General features: G+C 35.4%; 1 protein-coding gene and 1 pseudogene across 5 annotated transcripts in view; one reads left to right on the top strand and one right to left on the bottom strand.

Moving 5' to 3' along the window:
- PRDM5 (PR/SET domain 5) overlaps positions 1-25,578 on the bottom strand; it is a 204,331-nt gene that overhangs the window by 96,616 nt on the left and 82,137 nt on the right. For 4 of the 5 annotated variants that reach the window (XM_042983975.1, XM_042983979.1, XM_042983976.1 and 1 more), the window contains exons 4-10: positions 14,552-14,726; positions 12,103-12,277; positions 10,881-10,973; positions 10,498-10,619; positions 6,237-6,316; positions 2,172-2,256; positions 762-919 (exon numbers count right to left, since the gene is read on the bottom strand). In XM_042983975.1, coding sequence (XP_042839909.1) covers positions 762-919; positions 2,172-2,256; positions 6,237-6,316; positions 10,498-10,619; positions 10,881-10,973; positions 12,103-12,277; positions 14,552-14,726 — 888 coding nt within the window. The remainder of the gene's footprint in view (positions 1-761; positions 920-2,171; positions 2,257-6,236; positions 6,317-10,497; positions 10,620-10,880; positions 10,974-12,102; positions 12,278-14,551; positions 14,727-25,578) is intronic. The other variant, XM_042983978.1, reaches the window with a different exon arrangement.
- LOC122238238 lies at positions 4,974-5,068 on the top strand (annotated as a pseudogene).

Genomic DNA, 25,578 nt, shown 5'->3' with positions numbered 1-25,578 from the left:
CCACCCAGGTGCCCCAAGAATCAGGGTTTTAAAAAGGGTCTAAGACTAAAGAAACAGACAGGAGTAAGCATATGCTTTTGTCATTAACAGAAAGAAGAAACTCTAAAAGAGAGGTTATCTGGGGCATAAAGAATGAAAAAGTCATTCTGGGACATGCTAAATTCATTAGGTCAAGAAGATATCCAGTTATGTTTCAAATAAAAAAAAATTAATATAGTTTTGAAGACTGGATTAAATAAATAAGTCATTTGGCATGTGTTGGTATAGAGTTGATAGCAGAAGTCATGGATGTAGCTGATGCAGAGAAAACAGAAGAGGCCCACAGCCAATGCATCCAGCCAACCTCCTCAGGGAGGGGAGATGGAAGTGTTCAGAGAAATTGGTAGAACACCTAGCAAAGTATACACCAAACATGAACAGAATTTCAAAACAGCTAACGTGAACAAGAGTGTCAAACGTTACAGAAAAAAAAGGGAGAGAATAAAGACTTTGCAGTTAGTACACCACTGGGAAACAGTGGATGGCCCTCTGGGTGTGAGAACAGTTTCAACAGAGGATGGAAGACAGAAATCAGGCCACAAGGGGTTGTGGCCTAAGTGAGGGGGTAGAAAGTAAAAGCAAGATCTTCTGTAATTATTCCACATGCACAAGCACGTCCAGATATACACAAATCTCTTATAAAATAATTAGAAGTCAAATCAGCAAATATAATAATAATAATAATAATAATAATAATAATAATAATATTTATATGCTTTTACCTTCTTGTGATTCTTGTAAACATTTCTGTGGGCAAATCCCTTTCCACAAAGCTTGCATTTGTAAGGTTTATCTTCACTGTGTATTACTTTGTGGGCGCCCACTTGATCAAGCCTCTTGAAAGATTTATTACAAATCTCACAATTATAGGGTCGCTTTTCTGTGAAAAATGAGTGGAGACAATCTCACATCTATATAAAGGTAAAGGATAAAAAGGGAAACAGCCTTACCTTATATTACTTCTAATGGACTAGTCAACTGAAACATGATTCAAACAACTGAAAAAAATCTACTTACCAGTCCATTTCTGTTAGACATGTGACCCTATTCACAAAAGAAATATGAACTTGTTCTTTCAGAGACTTATTTTTGTAAACTAAATGTGTAAAGTAGCTTAGATGTAAGAATGAAGCTCAAATTCAAGGAAAAAAAAATCCTATTTCCAGATGAAAAATGTGCTGATAGTATGAGTTTAAACCAAGGTCACAACTCCAAACGCTAAGAGTGTTCTGACAGTGATAAAAGTAAATGACAGACCTGCCTCCTACTTGAACAAGTGGAACTCATATAGGCAAAGCTTCAATTCTCAACAGAAAGCTTCAATTCTCTACGTACCTAGGTTGTTGTATAGAACCCATATTTATGCAACGTTAACGAAATGTTGACCACTAGATGCAAAAAATACTATTTGTTTCAAACAAAGCATATCTGAAGGCCACCAGTTTTTGATCTCCTATTTTCATTTGCCAAAATATATATAGCCATCACCAAACAAAGTGGATATGTAAAAACATTCTAACCTCAATGGCCTTAAATTATAGACGTTCCAAACTCTAGAAGGAGACTTCATAAAGCAAAATTTATTTTTAGACCTTATTCTTTTTAATCTGTATAACAGACCTATTACTCAAACTTGCTTAAAATGAAACTACAGCTTTAAAAACTTATATTCTCAAAATGTATTTATAAATTTCTCATTAACATTTATTAGTACCTTGGTGAGAATGTGAAAGTATCTAGAAAAGCAGAAACTATAATTGTTGAATCCCTCCTAAAAGTCAGACCCCCTGCTAGCACAGTACATAAGGATCTCATTTAACCTTCACAGCAATTCTGAAAGGTAGGGCCCTTTTCACAGATAAAGAACAGAATCTAAGGCTCCAGGAGGAGTAGACAATAAATTAAATGGTGATTCTGAAGAGCTTTGATATCACTTAGTCCAATCACCTTGGCTTTATAAATAAACTGAGGTCTAGAGAGGCTAAGTAACTTGTTCAAAATCACACGGCTAGTTACTGGCCAACCTAGAACTAAAAGCCAGGTCTCCTGATTACTATTCTCGGAGATCCTGAAAAGGACAAAGTGAATCTTTTGTAGTGATTTCAATATAAATGAACAAATATGTATTTTACCTGAGTGAGTGATCATATGACGTTTTAGCTGATTAGCTGAAATAAATTTCTTCATACATTCTTGACAATCAAATATCTCATGAATCTGCAAAAGGTTAAGTTGACAGTTAGGTCAACTGTCAAAGCCAAATAAATTATATAGAACTCAAGTAAAAGTATAAATATGTGGATAGCTGCTACTGCAATATCTATGTATATTGTAATTCACCTCTGCTTTATTCACACTATCTTATATAAATTGAAAATGCAGTGAACCTGTTACCTAATAAAAACAAACAATTAAAAGCAAATACAAGATTGCAGCACACTATTTAAATGTGGTATAGCTGACCTATTTAGTGCATATTAAATTTCTACACTCTGTAAAAAGTTATACCTAACTGACACGAACTCTTTTTGTTATGCACAAATTTGGATTTGGAAATATAGAACCTGTATGTGATAATATTCCCTTTACAGTAGTGAAACTATTTTAAATTTAAATGTATATAGTACAGAAAAAAACATGAATCACCATGAAAGACAAGAAGATATAGATTCCGAAAAACATTTAGCTCAAAGTAAAATTCTTACATGATAGGAAGACCACAATAAAAAGAAAAGATCAAAAACTATAATAAGTAGGGAACATGACTTTATCAAACAGCTGGCTAATAAATATTACAACTGAATATTAACTTTAGCTCTTTCCCTCTAAGACACTAAACAGAGAAATTGTATAGGTGGTATGAAAAGTAGAAGCCCAGTTTATTATCAGAAACAATGCACAAAGTTCTAAGAGGAATGTATTGCAAGAAGCCTCATATTAGAAATGTTGATCACCCCCAATGAACAAGAGCATCACACTGTTTTGCTGAAGATTCTAAAATAGTTCTGGTGAAGTTATATTTGCTTCAACCTCACTAAAGGTAAAGCCCACAATAGTAAACACCAGAGAAGCAAAGGCCCTTGTGCAGAAAGACAAGGTGCTGTGATTACCCCTGCAGAATAACGAGGGCCACTGCAGAGTGAAGTCAAGGCAGAGGGCCAAGAACTGAGTGAGTCATGAGTAGAAGACTGGGTTGTATCCTGGTAATTGGCTCCCTCGATCTAAGTGGCCATGGAAGAACTCAAAACAGACAGACTGAAAAGAGGGGACAAGGCAGGGAAACAAAAGCTAGGGAAAATTACCAGGTCCCACGTCTGAGTCTGGGACTTCATTCGATGCCCAACCTCACGGCAGGTCTGAGGCTGCCAATCCACCTTCTGCCTTTGTCAGATCTGATTCTTGGTGAGTCAGAAAACTCAGTTGGGAAAAGCACAGAAAATGTATATAAACAAGGCAGAAGCAGAATGATGTTATTCCACTAGAGTCTGACTTACACCTCTGCTTATATGCAGTGTCATCTATTCTCAATTAGTGAATATATGGAGTCCAAAGCATTCTATGATTCCTCAGGCAAAAAATGTGGGACCCACACAAGTACTCAGAAAGCAAGTACTACACAGTTAGGAGTAAAACTTTCAGCCTGAGCCATTTTAAAGACAGTCTGTTCAATCATCAAAGACCTTCATATGGTTTTGGTTCAACACCTATGCTTAAGGAGCAATATTACGTGTATTGTTTATTTAAAGATAGTAAGAACAGATTTATATTCTTAAACTCTATGTTTCTGTAATATATGTCTTTTATAATAACAATATCTCCTAAAAACGATTATGTGCTTTCTGAGTCATACATAAATGAAAATATATTTAGTGTATTTTCATTTTAATATAAAACTTATATTAATACATAAAATTTTTTTAAATTATTCATCCATATATAAAGTGTTAAATGTTAAATAAAATACTGCAGAATAGTACCCATGTTTTTTCACTTCTTAACTCTCACGGCTCCTGAAACATGAAACACTTTTAAAGGTTCAGTTGAATTAATTTTCCATAATTATAAAACAGAATATTCACTGTATATGAAAGCACTTTTGCATTGACTATGTTATTTATAGTGGAAAATTCAGGCCATAGCTATCTTCAAAAATCCTAAAAAAGCTTAATAAAACAACCAAATTTGGTAATACTATTTATTTACACCTAATGATAAATAAAGCACAATTTTCAAAATGTTCAGCTTACTAATTGATATGGAGCATATTAAATTACAATTTTGAAGTCCCTAAATAAACAATTTTCAAGAAGGGCTATAATATGTCTTATTGTAACATAAAATAGTATATAGTAATGTAAGATACTATTCCAGACTATTATGTAATTTGGCATATTCATACAGCACCCTCTACTGGCAAGGTTAAATACTGCAACCAAACTCTATTAGACATTCAACATACCCAACTATTAAGAACAGAATCAGAAACGGAAGTCAACAAAAGCTGTCTATGGATTCAGAAAGGCTAAATTAGATGAGCCATGCTGTAATGAAGGAAGTGCTGCATTCAGCTAATAAGTTATTAACATTCTGCAGAGATAACTTGGGTGCCATGTTCTACCATCACCAAGTAGTATTTGGCTCTACCAAGACATTCCTTGGGGAAAAAGTTCTTATATTATGAAGAAAATAAATGGAAAAGAGAACACTTTTCAGAAATAGGCCCCACAAGCAACTTTGTTGAAACACTCTGTTTAGTACAATCTTTAATCTGGTAAACTATCTTAAATTTCAACTTCTTAAGATGTAAATAGACCAGGGAAAGAAATCATAGAATTATACAAGGAAGAAGATATTTAGAAAATATCTACTAAATTGGATTTCATCTTTTTGCCTCAGACTAAGATTCTGCTTCGGAAGCCATAGGGATGAAGTGAGCAGTGCAAATACTAAAATTAGAATGTTACAGTGAAGATTAGCATGGCCGGTGCACAAGAATTATATGCAAATTTTTGATGTGTTCTACATGTTTAAACAATCCTATTAGAAAACCATTTAGAAACAAACAAACAAAACAGCTCATGGCACTTGGAGAAAAAATTAAAAAGCATGGACCCATTCAAGTCACATTTAATAAAAGAGAGAACAGAGGCCCAATGTTACATGGAGTGTTAGGGACAGAAGATGACACCCACTGTCCTCACTCTCAGTCCACCGCTTGTTCCTTTATTTCTCCCTGAGGATCAAAATCACCCAACATATAAAATACAATCTTGGACATCTTTGGAATCTAACTATCTTGTGTGTTTATAGATTAAACCCACAGCACATAGTTAGAACTATCAGATTGAATATCATGAATTCTAAAGCCATTCAGGTTACTTTGGAATATATCCATATACAATAAAGAGATAAATTCATTTTGTAAACCATAAGAAAAGTAAAATTTTATATTCACTAGTACTATATACTCTCTTCAATATTAAATCACTAAAAGAAAATATTATACGCTCCTAGATATTCTGAAAAGTGATGTGAAATTAAAAAATAATCATTTATCTGATAATATAATATAATATAAGAGTTCTTCTAGAATTTGTCACAATAAGAACAAAAATCTAAATTTTATTTTAGCTCTATTCTATTGTAAATTCTATTAAATAGTGCTAATGTTGTTAAGGTTAATAACCCCGGTATATTTTTCAGGTTAACCTTTCACATTAAATTTGTAAGTTAGTAATAAGTTTTATGTTTATTACAAAATGCATTAAATTTATTTTCTTCTAATACAATCATTTGTTTCTGCTAACAACACTTTGACATACTTGCACATTATTTTTAGTTCTTTAAAATAAGGAGCTCTTGTCTTTGTTTTGTCGGACTTTACTATAAGATGCATGCATTTTAATAGCTAAATGCCATTGCAGGGCATATGATAAATCCACAAAACTTATATGTTTCCATCAAATACATAGTATTTCCTGAGCAAACAGCAACTAAAAAAGCTTGAAACTCAAAATATACTTTTACAAGAGCTCACTTTTCTGCATATCAGTCTGGCATTTTAGAATATGCTAGTGTATAAATTGATGACAAAGCTCTGTCTTTATAAAAAAATCAATTAAAAATTTTCATGGCAGGCTCTATAAATGACTAAAAGGTCTTACACTCTGATGAGCATTAATCTTCATCTTACTGACCTTTCTATGTTCCTGTAGGCTTGATGCTGAAGAACACTTTTTATTGCACACTGAACATATGAGCTTTTTCTTAGGATCGCCTAAAATGCAAATAAAATATCATCATGATTTAAATGAGAATATGAAGAGCATCAGATACAATGTTTCTAGGTGATATATAATTTCTAAACAGGTATTTCATCTTAACAACAAGTTATACAAGTTATTCTAAGTTATTCTAAGTTATTCTAAGTTAACAACTTAGAATTCCAAAAATGTTCAATGTTATAGTCATAGCCATTAAACTGGATTTAAACCCTTTCTTTTTAAATTTGAAAAATATTCAGCATGATATACCACTTTCTACATATATAAAACAGGCATTTCACCTTTCCATAAACTGATGTAGAATTAAAAAAGAAAAAGCACACTTACATGAAAAATTGTAATTTAAATTAATCAAATGTGTTTATAAAAGAAAAAAATGGTTTTATTAATTCATAAGTTGATTTTGCTACTTGCTTTAAATTTTTTTTTAAATTTTTTTTTAACGTTTATTTATTTTTGAGACAGAGAGAGACAGAGCATGAACGGGGGAGGGGCAGAGAGAGAGGGAGACACAGAATCGGAAGCAGGCTCCAGGCTCTGAGCCATCAGCCCAGAGCCCGACGCGGGGCTCGAACTCACGGACTGCGAGATCGTGACCTGAGCTAAAGTCGGACGCTTAACCGACTGCGCCACCCAGGCACCCCACTTGCTTTAAATTTTAAGAGAATATTTCATTTAATCCTCTGTGTTTTTTAAGATGGAATTTATAGATTATTCTTTCCAGCACTAGATTCCTACAAAATCTATGAGCATATACTTTCTCATATTAATGTCAAAAACCAGAATAGACCAAAATCAAGTACATCAAAACATTATATCAACATTTGTATTATTACACAAATCAAAACAAGACCAATTTTGTCTTCTTACACAGTGATTACAGTAGCTCATTTCATATTTCAAATTTCACAGTGGTTATAGAAATGAAGACTCAATAAAACATTTTTTTTCAAATATGATGTAATATCATCTGCACTACCACAAATAATCACAGAGTGGTTTCTTCAACTTTTAATTAATTTCAAATACACAAATTTGTATATTTGAAGTAATCAAATAATATGACGAACCACCATGTACCCACACCTGGCCCCAACAATGACAAATCCATGGCTATTCTTGCCTCAACCTCAACCTCAACCCCATCTACTTCCCCATTTCTCTATTATTTTGAAAAAACTCCAAGACATTAAAAAAAAATATTACAAGATGATTTTATTTTATTATAGGACTGTGATTATACACTTTTAGAAAAAGAAAGTATGAATTTGTTCTTATTATTTAAGTTACTTGTTTCATATAATGCACTATTTTTAGCATGCTGAATGTTACAGCCAAGAAAATTTTTCATAGTGATTGACAAAAAATATGGCTACTAAAGGACAAAATTCTCCCCAGCAAAATGAGTATCTCTATACATATAGATTACATACACGGCAGGGGAGGGGGGCACAGAAGAGGAATATTCCTTCTTTTCTAGCTTGCACTAGCTGGCATTTCCCTCTTTCAATTCATAATCTTTTGTTGCTCTGTCTTATCCCTCATACCGGCTGTTCTTTAAGACTAGACCCTATCCTTTCCCTGAGGGAGAGAAGAGAGATAGAACTGAGACATTCCCAACCACACCTCTTACTTTATCCTCATGTTCCTGCTACTGTCCCTACAGCTGGAATCACAGGCAATGCACCATACCCCCATCCCTACTCTGCAAACTTTTCCCTCCTCCTGTCGTCTTCTATTCTTCATCCTAGAATTGGAATCCAAGCTCTTCTGAGAAAAAAACTAATTGTTTTTTTTTTTGAGAGAGAGAGAGAGTGAGCACATGCAAGCAAGGGAGGGACAGAAGGAAGGACAGAGGAAGAGGAAGGGACAGAATGCCAAGCAGGCTCCGTGCTCTGCGGGGCTCTATCTCACAACCATGAGATCATGACCTGAGCCGAAATCAAGAGCTATATGCCTAACCAACTATGACACCCTAGAGCCTGAAGAAAAAAAAAATATTTTAAAAATTTATAACAATTTGCCTGAGAGTGCAGACAAATGTTATCTCCCACAAATACAAAATTTCTTGGTTTTAGCATCCATAGACTCTAAACAAAAGAAAAAAATGGAAGTGGGTTAAGGAAGTCAGGCCCTTCATTCTCTGTTTCCTCTTGGGTAACTATGAAGGTCGTCATCACTCTACCAGCTTCCCTAGGTTGAAGGACAACAGTATCTACAAAGCCATAACTAGACTTTATACTATTTTAGTTTTGCTATATTCAGGTAAGTCTGATTTTTTTTTTTTTACTTTCAGATTCAACTTTCAAAACCATTCAGGAACACATTATTTACAATAGTAGGAGATGTATGAAAAATTAACACAACCCTAATGAATACATAGTCACCTAAGTACCGCAAGTTTCAATACAATGTGGGTTAAGTGTGCTTTCAGGTATAGAAGGTTCTACAATCATATGTGTGAACACTGCTTTGTTTGCTGTTCTGATGTGAAATATTCTTTCTCCAAATGTCTATGTATCTCATAGAAGAAAAGGGAGAGACAAAAGACGGGCTATGAATGAAAGACAGATCGTATACCAATCTCAACAAAAATTGTGCATAGTGACCTTTGGCTAATATTGTACATTCCATATTTTGTATGTTTCCACAACACAGAAAAATAAAAAAAAAACTTCCTTTTATAAATTATTTACTACAAAGTCAACATGTGTTTCCAGAATCAGTAATATTATAATATCCAAGGCCAATTACAAGAAGCCTCACAGAAATTATGCTTATAGCACAGCCTGAAGACCACATGCCCAAATAAAAAGAATGCAAGTTTCCAGAGTTTCAGTATGCATCTGGTTTTTTACTTAGTTCAGCAAAGTTAACTTTAAAAATGACATGAAAGATTTGTTATAATACATTGCAGACAAAGATGGAGAAAATTAAGAACAGCATTTTAAACATAACAGCTTAAAAAAAAACTATGAAGACAGGTCTATCAAAAAGTTATGCTTGCCTTTTGTAAGCATAGTGAAGGCCCAAGTTTAATGAATTCAGGAAAATGCCATCCTCCCTAAATCAGCCATATATTCTTCAAAAGGAAAGAAAGAAATCAGAACAATGTAAAGTCCTATTGATAATCATCCTGAAGCTGTATTTTGCATGGCCATACTTTCTACCACCCAGAACTTTCATAGACAGCTTACCCTAAATATGTAGTCCAAGCAATGATGCAAAATAGGAGGCAGTAGACACACTCATATTAGCTGCTATAACTTTAACATTAAAGGAGATACTTTTTGGACAATGAACAAACATAGGATACAGAAGCTGAGTACTGATTATCCTGTTCTCCTGAATGTGGGAATAAACAAGATGGGAGAAGAGAAATCCACTTTCCTCATGTCCAGAAAGACATCTTTCCACACATTTCCCAGAAGCCAAGTGCAAATGTAAACATGTGCGAAAAGCATAGGCACAGAAGGATATGAGGAGTTCCATGAGCCTCAGCCTCTCTTAAGGAAAAGACACTGAGGAAGTGAAAAGTTAACTCTGACGATACAGCCATCTGTTCAACTCCGTGCAACAGATTCGATCCCTAAACCAAAATACATTTACCATGTGCTAAACAGATAAAATCTAAGTGACAGTCAAATTTTATAGGGGTTTTATTGTTTAGCTGGCCATTAGAAGGAATTCAAATAATATCTGCTTTATTAATCCCGATACATTAAATTCCCATGTCAAAATGCAGTAATTTTCTCCAATATGGGAGAAATATAAATTTAAAAAATAGATTTTTACTACAAAACTTTAAGGCACAAGAGCATCATTTAATAGTTTTAAAATGTATCTACTGAAAGAGAAATTTCATATTTCACACTTAAATTGTTCTTTAAAAACATTAATTTTTAATATACCTGACTACCAAGCTCAAGTAGATTCTAGCTTAGGTTTCCAGTTATGATTAATTCAGATATCCGAAAAATGAAAAATACTGCTGAAATCAACTTAAAAAAGAAATGGTGCTCAGAGAAAGAAAAAAGTCCACTGCAAGAGCTCCACATCTGTGTGAGCATAATGTCAAAGCAAGCTCTCTCCTCGAGAGCAAGAATTAAAAACAGATCACGGCAGCCTGGGGAGAGGAAGCCCCTTTAAAAATGACCCTCCAGTGATTTCTCACCAGCATGGACATTTTCCTGGTGTCTTCTGAGGGCATCCTTGCTCTTCAGCCTCTTTCCACAGCTGTCGGCCTTGCACACAAACCTGGCATCTCCCCGGCAAGTCTCCTGGTGCTGCTCAAAACTACAAAACAACCAGGAGAGGGGAACAGGGAGAAGAAATGGTGAAGACATATCTTATGAAGTCTAACAGCACAGCAGACTTTTGCAATGCATGCTCTCTAGTAGAGTTTCTGGGTCATTTCATGCATTACCTGGGCAGGTAAAAAGGAAAGCACTTATCTTGTAGCCATGTGATACTTAATCACTAAGAAGCATAAAAAGCATGCCTGCCAAAAATGACCCACAATTATATAACAGCCATGTGATAACTCAGACACAAAACCTCGATGCTGAATTGAAGGAAGAATTGCAAACAGAGCACTGAAAACTTCGTGAAGAATCCTTCAGACTGCTTTTCGCTGTGCACTGAAGAACGCTGAGGGGGAAATAGAAAAAAACAAAAAGAAATAAAAACTGGATGTGTAAGACAAAAACTTATGAAAAATATCTCTACTTTAAATAAAATCCTGTTGGTGGTCTCTGTTTTCATTTTGTTTTTTGTCCCTTTAATTTTTGGTAGTACCTAATTTAACTATAAGACCCGGCTAAGCAAAAGTATCTTTGGTGTAGTCTCAATAAAAGCTGACTAGAATGCAGTTTTAACATCTAGTCTCTAAAAAGTATATAGCCCTGGCTTGTTTTTTTTTTCAAGAGCCTATAACAAAATTTCCAAATGTTTACTCTTGCTATTATAATTTTTTTAAGTTTTGAGCAGAAATTTTTCATCTCAAATTTCAGAAGCAAAAGTAGATGCATATATTAAAATAGTAAACATGAAAGCTTTCTTCCTCATATACAAGGTGACATTCTTAAAATAAAAAATATACGTATCTAATTTCTCACTTTTAATAATTAATGATGCTGTAAAATATTTAAGTAAAAAGATAAATTTATACGCTGTTAATATAGAGTCAAAATAATAAAGGGTACCGAGCAATGTGTGGGATCGTTTAATTCATCTTCATGTGACAGCCTATATCTATTCATCTTTAAATTATTCCTCCTAAGTTGCTAAGAAATAAACAGTGCTTCCCCAAGTGTCCCCGTATTCTTTATTCTCTAAACTCTCTTCATTTCTTAAAACTCTTCTTTCACTGATTTCAGAGGGAATATCAAATGCAGACAACTGAAACTTGATCTGTGACCTCAGAGCACTAAATTATGCATAAATGAATTTCTGAATAGTAAATCAATGAGCTTGATTTGATATTTAATGGCAAGTAAATAAATGGACAAAGACTTATTAGCATAAATAATGTTTACTTGTTGGAAGTTCATAATCAGAATGTTTCAAAAATCACCATATTATACTAAGAAAAGATAAGTTAATGACAATGACAATATAGAATGCTTACTTTCTTCCTCCCCACCCCCCCCCCCCGTCTCCATCACTGACACCCACACACACACACACCCACACACACACGTATAAAACAAATCAAATAGAATAGTTAAAAACAAAAATGTTAGCTTATAATTTTAAAGATATTCTTTGCTGTACGCACTGTCTTTGCAAAGCCTGCTTAACTGGGAATTTCTTCCCACAGTTCTTGCACTTAAATTCTTTCTCCTCTGTAGGTCTCTGGTGCAATGTCTGAAGGTGCTCAGCAAGAATTTCCTCACTGGTAAAACTCGAGTCACACTGGGGACAAGCATAGTCCTCTTTACAGCCAAGGCAATCTGTACATTTACAAGGAAGCAAATTTATAAGACAAAAATTAAGAGCCAAGAACTGTTCAGTTTTATCCTCATTTTGAAATCAAAATTGTGTTTAATAGTATCAGAAAAATAAATTCTTATTATCTCTCTGAGTATTGTTAATGTTGTCCATGAAAAATAATAGGAAGTGTTACTAGAAGTACCTTATCTTTTAACTCACTTCATTGGTGTTTCAGCAAATTAAAACAAAATCAAAATCAATTTTTAATTTACCCTATAATGTTAACTTTTCACATGAAAGAGTTATTGCAAATGTGGAATGAGAAAGCAAAACTTTTCCCTGAAACAGGTCATCTTGAGTTCACTGAGTTCACAAAGAGAAAAAATCCAACCAAGGCAAAACTATGTGGAATTACTAAGGGGAATCTCACGTACATGTGAAAGAGACTGAGGCCATAAAGACAGAACTCATTACGGCACGTGTCGTGAGATTCCATGGTCTCTCTGGCTTGTCAGTCCCTAAGGACTGTCATGGCTCCACCCAAATTTCTCAAAGTGCACTATTTACATCACATTTTCTTTTCTGATTATTAAATAAGATTAGATTTAGAAAATTCAGGGAATATGAAGAAAATAAAAATTACCAATAATCTCATAATGAAGAGACAACCACTTAATATATTATCAAGCCTGATTTGCCTTTTGTCCATTCATATTTTATAGTCTAAGAATAACTACATTTATGATCATACTTTGTATTCAATTTCATCTGTTGCTCTTTTTTTCCATTTAACATTTTCCCAAGTCAAATAAAAAAAAACATAATTATTTACTAAGCTCTCCATTGTTTGACATTGGAGTGGATTATTTGTTTCTTTTTGCTGGTGTTTTGGTTGCTCTGTGTTCTGGCCTTTTTTGGGGGAAGGGGTGCTTTTATTAAATAACAGCTGATTTCTAAAATAAAAATAGCAATAATGTATGTACCTGATTCATATGTTTTCAAAATCTGTTTAAGTTTCTATTGATTATTTTTACAAAAGTAAAAACAATTTGCAATTTGATATTTGTTAACTAAAGAAAAATCAGGGTGATAATAAATAAACAGGAGACCCATTTTTAAGCTAAAATAGTGGACACAGTAATAATATGCCCTGGAGGTGGGGGAGGGACCTTAAAAAATAAATACAAAAAGTATAGCATAGGGAATGTAGTCAATAATATTGTAATTCACATAAATAAATATTCCCCAAAAAGAAAATACAGAATAACACAAAAATAATACCTATTACCCAAAGTCTGAAATTTGAAACAGCAAAATACATATTTGAAAGATAGAACAGAAAGCCTGTCCTCATCTTTCCCTTAAATAATCCAACTAAAATAAAGAAACAGAAGCATAAGCTAGCAATGCTAGGAATGCTTATACTTTCTCAGCCAGTGACATATAGTTGGAGTAGAAAATTCATATGAAAGATATTACTACCATGGTGACTAAAGAAATCAGTGTCACTTCTTCAAGCAGATTTGCTAAAGAAAATGAAAAAAATACTCTATGGTAAATTTCAATCTATTACAAAACATGAATACCTTTAACATCATTCATATTTCCTTCAAATCCCATCAGGAGTAAAACACAATAAAATAGAAACAAGCCCCAATAATAATTGATTATTCCCCAGCAGATGGCAAACAAGCGACATCTCCTGGATTACAGGATTGATCTAAGCAGATCAGACCTCCCGTCAACATTTTTGGTTACCCAACTAGAACAACCTAACAATCCTGCAGGCTTCTATGCTCAGAACAGAAAGAGATTTCCAGAAGTTCCAGATTCTCAAAGGATCTCAAACAAGAGGGAGGCCCAGGAAGAGTCCATTAGGATCCAGCAGTACCCTCTGCACACCTCTGCACTTGCCTTTCCCCATGTGCAGATGAGAAAGTAAAGTCTCAAAGAGTTAGTGACTTGCCGGGTACAAGACTGATGAGTGGCAGACGCAGGGCTGGAGCACAAAACTCCTCATTCCTAGCCAACCCACTGTACCAGTGAGAGCAGTGAGAGTCAGGAGCTGGTGCTGACCTTGGCAGCTCTACAGGGCACATGGATCACCCACACCCAGCGTTCTCCTCCTGCTAGAAGAAAGATGTGCTTATAGCTGGCTACTCTCTGAGAGTAGTTTTCACAAAAGCTAACTTTATTTTGAGAACACCTTATAACACAACTATAAGTCAACTGCAGTTCAAACTATATTTCTTCTACAACTTCTATGGTCTCAGATCACCAATTAGAGGCAATACCTTTTCTGCCAGCTGTTGATTGTCCTTTAGAATTTTTAACTTCCCCTTCTTTGATCATTGTTATAATTTGCTGTTCTTCCTCATCAGCCTCCATGTCACTGTCCAGGTAGCCAATCAGAAGTTCTGTATCTGTTTCTATGTCTTCAATTGCCAAATAGAAAATGTTTTCTCCTTCCTGAGACAAAATTAAAAAATATGCTATTGTATTACAAATATATCTCAATAATTTAAAAAATGTTGAACCATTTGTTTGTTTCTAATAATAATTAAGAAATAATTTTAAGATACATTGAGTACCAGGTTCCCATTAAAAGTTACTATTCTTTTTTTTTTATATCTCCAACAGATCCAGATACTAAAAAAGGAAACTGACAGTATTCAGTCACCCAGCAAATAAAGTACAAATATATATTACAGATAGTGACATTTATATATATCAAATGAAAGGATACTTAAATTACTAAAAGTGAATTTCACATTGTTAATTTGCCTAATGTCATAACATTTTGGGGATGCCTGTAAATGCAGCAGAAAGAAGTCTGTTAAGTAATGGTGTCACTTCTGCACAGAGAGCAATGAGATATCAATGATCTAACTATGATTAATATTAAATCCAAAACTGGAAGAAAAAAAAAAACTTTCAAGTTATAACATAAGCCATAGGAACTGCAAACAAACCCTGAAAGAACTTCCAAAACCCTAGACCAGAAATAGAAAAAAAAGACCAGGTGGGGCACCTGGGTGGCTCAGTCAGTTAAATGTCCAACTCTTGACTTCAACTCAGGTCATGATCTCATGATTCACGGATCCGAACCCCGAGTCAGTCTCCGCGCTGACAGTGCAGAGCCTGTTTGGGATTCTCTCTCTCTCTCTCTCTCTCTCTCTCTCTCTCTCCCTCTCTCTCTCTCTCTCTCTGTCCCTGCCCCACTCATGCTCTCTCCCTCTCAAAATAAATAAATAAACTTAAAAAAAGAAAAGATAAAAAAAAGAAAAAACAACCAGGCACCTGGGAAGTTCAAAGTATTAACTGAATCATCATGTGTACCTAAATCCCACTAAAATGACAGAAGAGAGAAGAAAAGAAAACAAGTTTCACTAACAACACAAAAAAATTCTGCAGAAAATTCTAGGAGATTAGAAATCAGGTTTGAAATGATAGATAATTACTGCAGAAGAAATCTCAACCCATAACAGACACAAGAAAAATACTACAAAGAAGAACCTACTTCCCAAGGAAACCCCAGAGGAACTTCACACTTGGAATGAACTGGTACAAAAAGCCCCTCTGGGCCTTCGGCCAATCACCAGGGAAGCCAGAACTGGGGCTGCTTAGCTCGCTGTCCCCAAGAGAAACACCCAGAATTGCTGTCTCTTACATAGCTGAGGATTTGTTCTGGGACGGCTCCTACTTTGGCTGCTGAGGATAAAGAGAAGCAAAACATAGTCTGAATTTATTGAACCTTGATGGTAGGCAAGGGGAGAAGAGGACAAGGACAGTGAGCTCCACCGAGGAGTGAAATTTAGTAAGGGAGAGAACATAGAACAAAGCCTTCTCTCTTGCATTATCACCACAGCACTTGCGTTAAGCAGGAGGAGACAGAGGAGAAGGGGGAAGGGAGAAAGTGAGCTGGAGAAGGGAAACTGGAGGACGAGGAATGTGTAACATATCTATGTGTGTACGTGTATATTATGTACACACAAGCAGAACCCCTGTGAAAAGCTGGGAAAAGATGCAGCAAACTATTATACAGTTATCACTTGGAAGCTGGGAGAAAGAATAGTTTATATTCCACTGTTTCAGGTTTTGTTTTGTTTTGTTTTGTTTTTTACAACAAACAATCTTTGTAATCTTTAAAATGGTATATATATATATATATATATATATATATATATATATATATATATATACACCATTCCATTCCATGGAATTTTCTAATATATATATATATTATATATTCTAATATACATATATATTATATATTCTAACATATATATATATTAGAAAATTCCATGGAAAAGACAAAAATGATGATTAAATTCATCGTTATGGGGCAAGAAAGGTTTGATTCAAAAGTTCAAAGCACTGAAGCAAATCTAACCATCAGCTATAGTTAATTAAAGGAAGTTTCTATATTTACAGCATCCTTACAATTTTTGTAACTTCAAACCTCCAGAAACCTAAAGTGATTTCTAATTAAGAACACAATTAACTTCTATTCAATTGTTACACTTTGTGCAAGAAAATAAACAAACCAACCAACAAAAACTATGCAGACATTCAGCAAAAGAGAGGTCTCTTTTTAAATGAACTCAGAAGTGGTAATTTCCAGGGTTTGGAAACCACTTGTTAATAGTTACCAAAAGCTACAAAGGACTCACCTAATGAAGATTTCAGAACACAATCATAAATCTTAGTGCTTATCTGATCAATATCCAAGAAATTTAATTGAAGCATCTTTCCAGAATATTAATAATCAATTTTGTGATGGCCTTCATAGCACCAAGAAAAAATCATTTTTAATTTTAAAACATGATAACATTAACTTAAACTTCGGTCATAAGACACAGCATGCCATTCAGGGGCTCCGTAAGAAAAGAAAATTTGAATATGCCAGTTAAAACCTTGACTTAATAAAAGCAATAGCATTATACCCACCAAGGACCAACTACCTGTTTTGTCTATATGCCAAAAATATGGTAAAAGGAATGTCATGGTATTACTCCAATCTACTTATTTAATAGAAATATCTAGATAGCTTTATTATATAATTCCTACCAGTGCCTAGCCAATTTGCTACCACAATAGTTTTAAGAAGTATCCTCTTAACTTGTTCCTTGCCTACACTTCACTAAGTTAATCACAACTTTTCATTATATTATTCTCTTTCTTCAAAACTTCCCATTGGCAGACCCTGCCAGATTCCTAATCTCTGGAGTTCTCTTGAACTCCAATATTCCTTACCTGTAGGCTCACCCCAGCCCCAATCGCCTGCCCTTTGGCAAGAAGGATTTAAAGGGTATTGACTCAAAGTCCTGGGATTCTAACCTTGTGCTCCAGCTTTGATGACTGTTTTAATATCTTGATCCTGAAATTTACTTCTTATTACAGCTCTTATTTCCCATCTTCGGGTTTGTGGCTTTTTCCCCTGAACACAGTTCCTTCTTTTACATTTTAGGGGTTAGTGCCTTCCCTGACTCTGCCTGGGTTCGGGGTCCTGCTTATGGTTCCTGTTATGGGCTCCAGGTGATTTTGCTGAAAACCTGTTAGCTGCAAGAAGGCTGTTCAACATGATGATCTGTTCAAAAGCAAATATTCCTCAGCCAGTGGTTTTCATTGTGTTGGGATACAACATAGAATGAGTGGTTTTACAATTATTATTCAGCTCTTGAATTTTTGTTTTTTAGTCTTGTTTCATTTTGCTTTATTTATTTGTATATTATTTTCAGCTAATTCTTATTTTAAAGTTTATTTATTTATTTGTTTATCTATCTATCTATCTATCTATCTATCTATCTATCTATCTATCTAGAGATACAGTGGAGGAGGGGCAGAGAGAGAGGGAGACAGAGAATCCCAAGTGGTCTCTGCACAGGGCTTGAACTCACAAACTGTGAGAGCATGACCTGAGCCAAAATCAAAAGTTGAACTCTCAAAAGACTGAGCCACCCAGATGCCCCTCGGCTAATTATTTCTACCGTAAGCTGTTTATACCATCAAAATGTCGCAGCCTACATGTCCAATAATATAAATTGGAAAAAATTAAATCCCTAACAATTGGTTTTAAAATTTACCAAATGTAATTTCTATAAAATAACATGTCATATATGTATCAATATAGTTAGATAAATATATAGATAGATAGGTAGGTAGATAATGTGCCCCAAAAAGAAAAATATATCAACAAACATGTTAACAGAACTTGTTTCTAAGTAGAGGTAATTCTAAGTATTTTGCAGAATCTCTTCTGCTAGTCCATAGAATTAATAAGTGTTACTTTTGTAATAAAATAAAATAATAAATAATAAACAAACCTGGTTCCTTGATACCAGAAAGCAGTGCTGCAGAGTGACTAAGGAGCACAGGCTTTTTTGGGCTGGCCAGGGTTCAAAGTCTCTTTTTATGATTAATTAATTAGCTGTATGACTGTGCAAAAAGCTTAATTTCTAGAATCACCAGTTTCTTCATTTGTAAAATGGAGAAAATAATTCCTATGTCATAGGTTAATTGTAAGGATAAAAGTGAAAATATTTGTAAAACCTAGTAAGGTGCCTGGCATAAATGATAAGCATTTATGAATGGTAGCAGCTATTATTATCATTACTATTATAACTATGCAAAACTTGAAAGCCAGTGGTTAAAATATTCACTTTTTTTCAAAATTTATTTCAACCCAACTGCCACATAACGTTGCTTTGACATTGCTGTTTTTGATAAATTCCATTTGGCCAAACTGTCCTCAGCCAAAATATAATTAAATTCCACTGCTTGCCTACCAGAGCTCTGAATTGCTTTGGATTTCTGGTTGTCACACTCTGTTCACTTGTTAACGTACTAAACTATATCTGAACTATACCTAAAAGTGACAAGCCATCTGCTTTGTCTGTGACTTGGGTTTCCCAAGACATGGGGCTTTCAAAGCTCAAACTGAAAGAGTCGGGGGCAAGCTAGGACAGTTGGTCACCCTAACTACACTCATCATGCTCTCCAAATTCTAAACTCTAAATTCTAAACTCCCACAGTCTCCAGCCCCAGCTCAGGATCCTCAACATATAGAACAAGTCACATCCTCAAGTACAGCTCCAAAGGCTTATCAAATAGACTCCCATAATCTGAACCTCTTTGTCCTCTCATCCTCAACCTCACTTTGTCCTCTCATCCTCAACTGTCCTTCAAATGAACCTGCCTCCTCAACTGTCCTTCAAATGAACCTGCCTCCTGTTCTTCAGTCCAACTGGTATACTTGCTCTCAGAAAATACTGAATTTATTCCTGTGTTAGTACAATTGCAAAGATGCCACCTAGCCTCCTTGCTACAACTCCTCAGTGTCATCTGAGGCACACCTCATTTTCATCCTTCTCCATGAAACTCTCTAATCTACTGAATTAGGTTCCAGGAGTTTTCTCCATATATAATGCCTTAAGTTTATTGGGCACTTGCAATTTATTTCTGTTTTTTGTCATTTAATTCATATGACCAGTAAAATTCTAATACATGTTGATCTTATCTCTCCAAAGATAATTTCCTCAAGGCAGCAAACAAGAATTACCAGGTATCCCCCACAGTGTAAGCTTTACTCATAACACTTGCTCACCATTTTACAAATAATGAATAGTGAAAGAAAAGAATAAAAAGAATATTAAAAGGCCGTGTCTACAAAAGAAAAGTACTTATTAGTAAAAAGTTTACTGATATTTTCCTTTATTTACTTTTCGTGGTAGGCTATTACCATAATCCAGATAGTGGTGATTTAGGAGGATACATGTGGACAACGTAAGAAGAAGTCATGATTGTGACATTGGCAAAGGCACAATTCATTGTATTGAAAAGGTAGTAAGTAGTGAAAATTCAGATTATCCAGCCAAGACAACTAATGACTAATCAACACGATAGGAAATCATCTTCAAGATGCTTGAGGTTACAAACTGAAACTATACCAATGTGGAGGAAAAAAAGTTTGGACTCCTATTCAATTATCAACAGAAGTAGGAGACAAGTGGTAAAGATGGAGAAAAGAAAACGTAATGAAATAGGAAGAATTCCATATTTAATATCTTCTCAATTAATTCTTCTTTACAAAAACCCTGATTCAGTCTTAACCTGTGTATCAACATCATTTCTGTAGAGCTCAATATACAAAGCTGAAAAATATAAAAAAATAATCATTTCCATAGTGAAATTCACAAAGCATATCTATTAATAGCGATCTAATAATAAAACTAAAAACATTTAAAATGAGACATAACTGGGCCACCTGAGTGGCTCCATTGATTAAGCATCTGACTCTTGATTTAGGCTCAGGTCATGATCTCATGGTTCAAGAGATTAAGCCCCACATCGGGCTCTGTGCTAACAACATGGAGCCTGCTTGGGAGTCTCTCTCTCCCTCTTTCTCTGCCCCTCTCCCACTCACATTCTCTCTCTCTCTCTCTCTCTCTCTCTCTCTCTCTCTCTCTCTCTCAAAATAAATAAACATTTAAAAAATACAAAAATACTTTATTAAAAATAAATAGAATGAGACATAACTATAATAGAACATTGCATTCCTATTTGTTTACTCCCCTCTGAGGAGGGGGTTGCACCCCTGTGATGTGGCTCAGAGTGGCATCTGTGGGAGGCGTGTACTGTATCAGGTTTGACAAGGTGACTTGTACTGACCCATGAAATGTGACTGGAAGTGAAGTGAACCATGTCCAAGAGAAAGCTTTAAGAGTCGTCATATGTTTGGGCCACTGCTCTTTCCCTTCTGCCAGAAAAATGCATGTCTCTGGTCAGTGCTGTTACTTTAGACACCATGGTTCACCACGTGGAACCGAATGGTGGAAAGAGTCAGTCTCCAGTAGCCCGTACCTGCATGGACAATAACTAAATCCTTGTTGCTATAAACCACTAAGACTTTAAGGCTCCTAGGACAGTCTTCTTGGCAAAAGTTGACTGATACAATGATTTAAGAAAAATAATACTTTTAAAATTATTTTCTTGGTGAGTAAGAAGAAAACATCAAGGAGAATAGTGTGAAGCCGGAAAATGACAGGTATATTTAAAAGAGTGAATGGTGCAAAATAAGTTAATTTCATGTTTACAGTGCATTAGTCAAGCCCTATTAAAAAAATGGAAGTTTCAAACAAATGTAAATAAAATAATTTCTTTTCTAATCACAGCTGATAATCAGCCACACATCAAGGAAATTGTTTGATATGATTCCTAGGAATGAGTACTATATTAGACAAAAAACCAAGTCCATAAAATACGATAATTACAGATCACTAACATATAAGCTATCTTTCTCTGAGAGGCTCAAGCAAAGATAGTAAGTAATCTTTGAGGCATCTTCCAGAACAAATCTGACACCATGGAGAAATGAGTCAACAGAAAAGATGAGAAGAATAAAAAGAAAAATTTGTTACATAGAAAACACATAATGTGATCCTAAGAAACAGTGGCTCTTCACAAACAAACAAACAAACAAACAAACAAATATTAAAAAAAAAAAAAAAACTATACCTCAGCTATTTTACTTAGATATAAGTTATAAGTCAATACTGACGGGCCAAGCAATCTTAGAGTAAGATTATGCTATGGAGAACAGAGCAGCTATTTTACATAGAAGCAATTAGAGGAAATACTGTGTTCTCATAGCATATCTGCTCTATTTAACATCAGAAACTCTTTTAAGTGGCCTCCACTTAACTCATTCCCAGATTTACCTGACACTCTGCATCAAGTCTGCTGAATGATGCCCAGAGAAGTCTTCTCAGCAGCCTGCCCTCTGCTTTCCCTCATACCTCTGTCCTCACCACTTAACTTGTGTGCTTCTGTCCCAACTGTCTGTTGTGCTTGCTCCCACACCTGTAATGTCACTTGTACAAGTCGTTTTAATTAGTAACTTACCTCAACATTACATAAGCCAAAGATATAGGAGGAAGAAAATATTCAACCGTTTCAAAGAAAACCAGTTGTACATTTTGAAGACTCAAAGGTGAGTCTAAAAAATTGTCAAATTACAGAAGGCAAAGCAATTACAAAATATGAGGGGAATCATAAATCTGGAAGGATTCTACACTCAGGCTGCTTTGCAGGAAAGAAACTTTACTCATATTACTTTAAAAATAGCAAAACTGAATACTATAAGGAGTGGTTATGAAAAAATATGGTAGCAAACTCTAGTGAGAATACCTATACTCAGTATCAAGAAGGCTGTGGTCATAAATCAAAAAAAATAAAAATAAAAAATAAAGAATCAATGTATATTTATAAAACAAGTTAAAATAAAATGGCTGAAATACCAATTCTATGATCCCTACTAGAACAAACTTTTTCTATTACTTGACCAAGTACTGGTCCCTATCACATTGGAAAAAATAATTCCCACCAAATTATTATATTACCAGGTCTGAACAACAGGTTCCCCACACATGCCTCCCTAACTGTCTATGCTGTCCTCATCAAAGTATTTACCACCCCAATCTGCATTTATTTAGCTGCATCCCCCAAATGGGCTGGAAACTCCATGAGGAAAGGGATTATATCCTCAAATTATATATAAACTATCATTCCCAAAATATTCATTGTTCTAAATGGCATGAGAATTAGCTAAACACAGGTCTCTCCTTCCCCTTGCCTCTTCCTTTCTCCAAAGACTGCTTGTTCCCTGAGGGCAGGCACTACGTCATATCCAACTATGTGTAAATATCAATACCTGACTCAACACCTTGTTCACTGAAGGCTATCCACAAAGGACCCACTGAATTGAACTAAGTAAGAGAAAAATAATTGTCATTTCCTTTTGAATTAATAAGACTGTAAAAGCAAGAGAGTCACTCAGGAAAGTGGAATTTGCTACAAAAAGGGTTGGGGAATCAATTTCCCATTCCCAACAAATTCTTAAGAATTCAAAAGTTAGCCAACAATTGAGAGTGTTTCAACCAACTGGAAATAAGAGAACAGATTAGACAAGCAGATGTGCTTCCTGGAAAGAGAACCGCACTCAACATACCAAAAGTCAATTCAAAAGCACATGAGAGAAACTGAATGTCCATTGAATGCATTTATTGCCATATATAATGTGCACGGCACTGCAGAACATCCACACTCACAAGAATACCCATACCGTTTTCTGCTCTGCAGACCTTTACATACTCTTGGTGGAAACAGAACAAACCGGTTAAATTACAAAATGGAGCAACAAGGACCAAGACAATTGTACAGACAGCAACAGCTATGGAATTTTTAGAGACGGTTTCACAACAGCCTTTGAAATTCACTCCGAACCCTACAGGCCGGATAAGTTTTAGACAAGGTAGTAAGATTGAGGGGTGCCTTGGTGGCTCAGTCGGCTGGACGTCTGACTTCAGCTCAGGTCATGATCTCAGTTTGTGGGTTCAAGCCCCGCATCAGGCTCTGTGCTGACAACTCAGAGCCTGGAGCCTGCTTCGGATTCTGTGTCTCCCTCTCTCTCTGCCCTTCTCCTGCTCACACTCTGTCTCGTCTCTCAGAAGTGAATAAATGTTACAATTTTTTTTTTAAAAAAAGATAATAAGATTGAAAGGGAGTGGGCTTTTTAAAATACGGAACACAACATCAGCAAACTGACAGTGCTGCAAAGGGTAGATTAGGTTATGGAAAGCAACAAACCGAGCTGTAACACTGGGTATTACAGAAAAACTGTAGAAAAGTAGACTGACAAAGCCACTTTAATACGTGGAGTGACTGAGAAGTCAGGCACAGATGAAACATGCCCTGTGAATTGCAGTGTTTGTAAGGCAACCACCTCAGACTAATGAGACAGAAAAAAAAAAAAAAAAAAAAAAAAAAAAAACGACTGAAAAGTAGAAACATGTAAGAAATTTTGTTCATTTGATCAATATGATGGTATATTTTACGTATCAACTTGACTGGACCACAGGGTGTCCAGATATCTGGTCAAACATTATTCTGGGTGTATCTGTGAGAGTGTTTTTAAATAAGATTAACATGTCAGTTCATAGGCTGACTATAAGAGCTTGCTCTCCACAACATGGGTGGGCCTCATCCAATCAGTTGAAGGCCAGAACAGAACGAGACTGACCCTCCACTGAGTACGAGAATTCCTCCTGCCTGACTTCATCCATACTGGTACAACAGCTTTTTCCTGCCTTTGAACTTGAGATAAAACACATGCTGTGTCTCAAGCCTGAGGGCCTTCGAACTTAAAATATACCCTCAGTTCTTCAGGTTCTCAGGCCTGCAAACTCAGGCTAGAAGTAGAATATCATGTCCCCCTGGTCCCCAGTTTGCTGGCTCACCCTGCAGATCTTGGGACTTGTCAGCCTCCATAATCATATGAGCCATTTCTTTTAATAAAGTCTCTTTACACACACGTACCTACACATATACATACACATCCTATCGATTTTGCTTCTCTGGAGAACACTGACTAATACAATCAAACTCGAAATGTACGATGTTTGTTATGCCGCTACAATGGAATCTATCTGATAAAAAAACTAAAGTACATTTGAAATAACTTCTAGCCAAATAAAACATATTAACCTAGACAAAAAGGGAACATTGAATAACCTACAGATAATTTCAGAGCAGTAAGCTTTCAATATGAATAGTTTTAATTTTACTGGGTTTTTTTTTTCTCATTTTAACAAAGAAACACTTCTGATAGAGATAAGTAATTCATTTGAAAAAAAAAATTAAGCAAGTATGTGCCAAGAGCTATGCTAAGATGAAGTATAGCATAGTGAAATGAAACAGACACAGTACCCACCCTCAAAGAGCTTAGAGACTAGGAGTAAGCCATTGATTAACCACCAAAGAAATGGAAAACAACTTGATGAATGCAAGGACAGTGAGGAACATGGTGCTAATGGAGTATAGAATGGAGAGAGCTGATCTCATTTGAGGTTCAAGGATGGCCTCTTGGCAATGTGATGACTTAGCTTAGATCTACAGGACACAAACAGAGGAACCTAGCAAAGGGAAAAGGGAACATGCACGTGTAGAGCAAGTGGAAGGAACTCAAATATTCAATAGCTGGGTAAAAAAAAAAGTATAAGCTGCCAGAAAAGGAATGAAAATGAGTGGCTAGGAGGTGGTTTCAGAGAAGACAAAGGAAGAGAGCACTTCAAGACGAAGGTATTTGTCAACAACACCTAATGCTGCTGAGCAGATCTAGCAGAAGGAGGTCCAAAAAGCCTGGAGTGCTTTAGCGATGCAGAGAGCACTGGTGGCCTGAAAGAGAGCCACCAGATGCCAGGTCAGTGTGGGTTGAGGAGTGTGTCGGAGGTGAGAAAACCGGAGACCCAGCATAGAGACAATT

Source organism: Panthera tigris, chromosome B1, assembly GCF_018350195.1.
Source record: "Panthera tigris isolate Pti1 chromosome B1, P.tigris_Pti1_mat1.1, whole genome shotgun sequence".
Classification (NCBI taxonomy): domain Eukaryota; kingdom Metazoa; phylum Chordata; class Mammalia; order Carnivora; family Felidae; genus Panthera; species Panthera tigris.
This window is presented reverse-complemented; position numbering and strand designations above follow the sequence as displayed.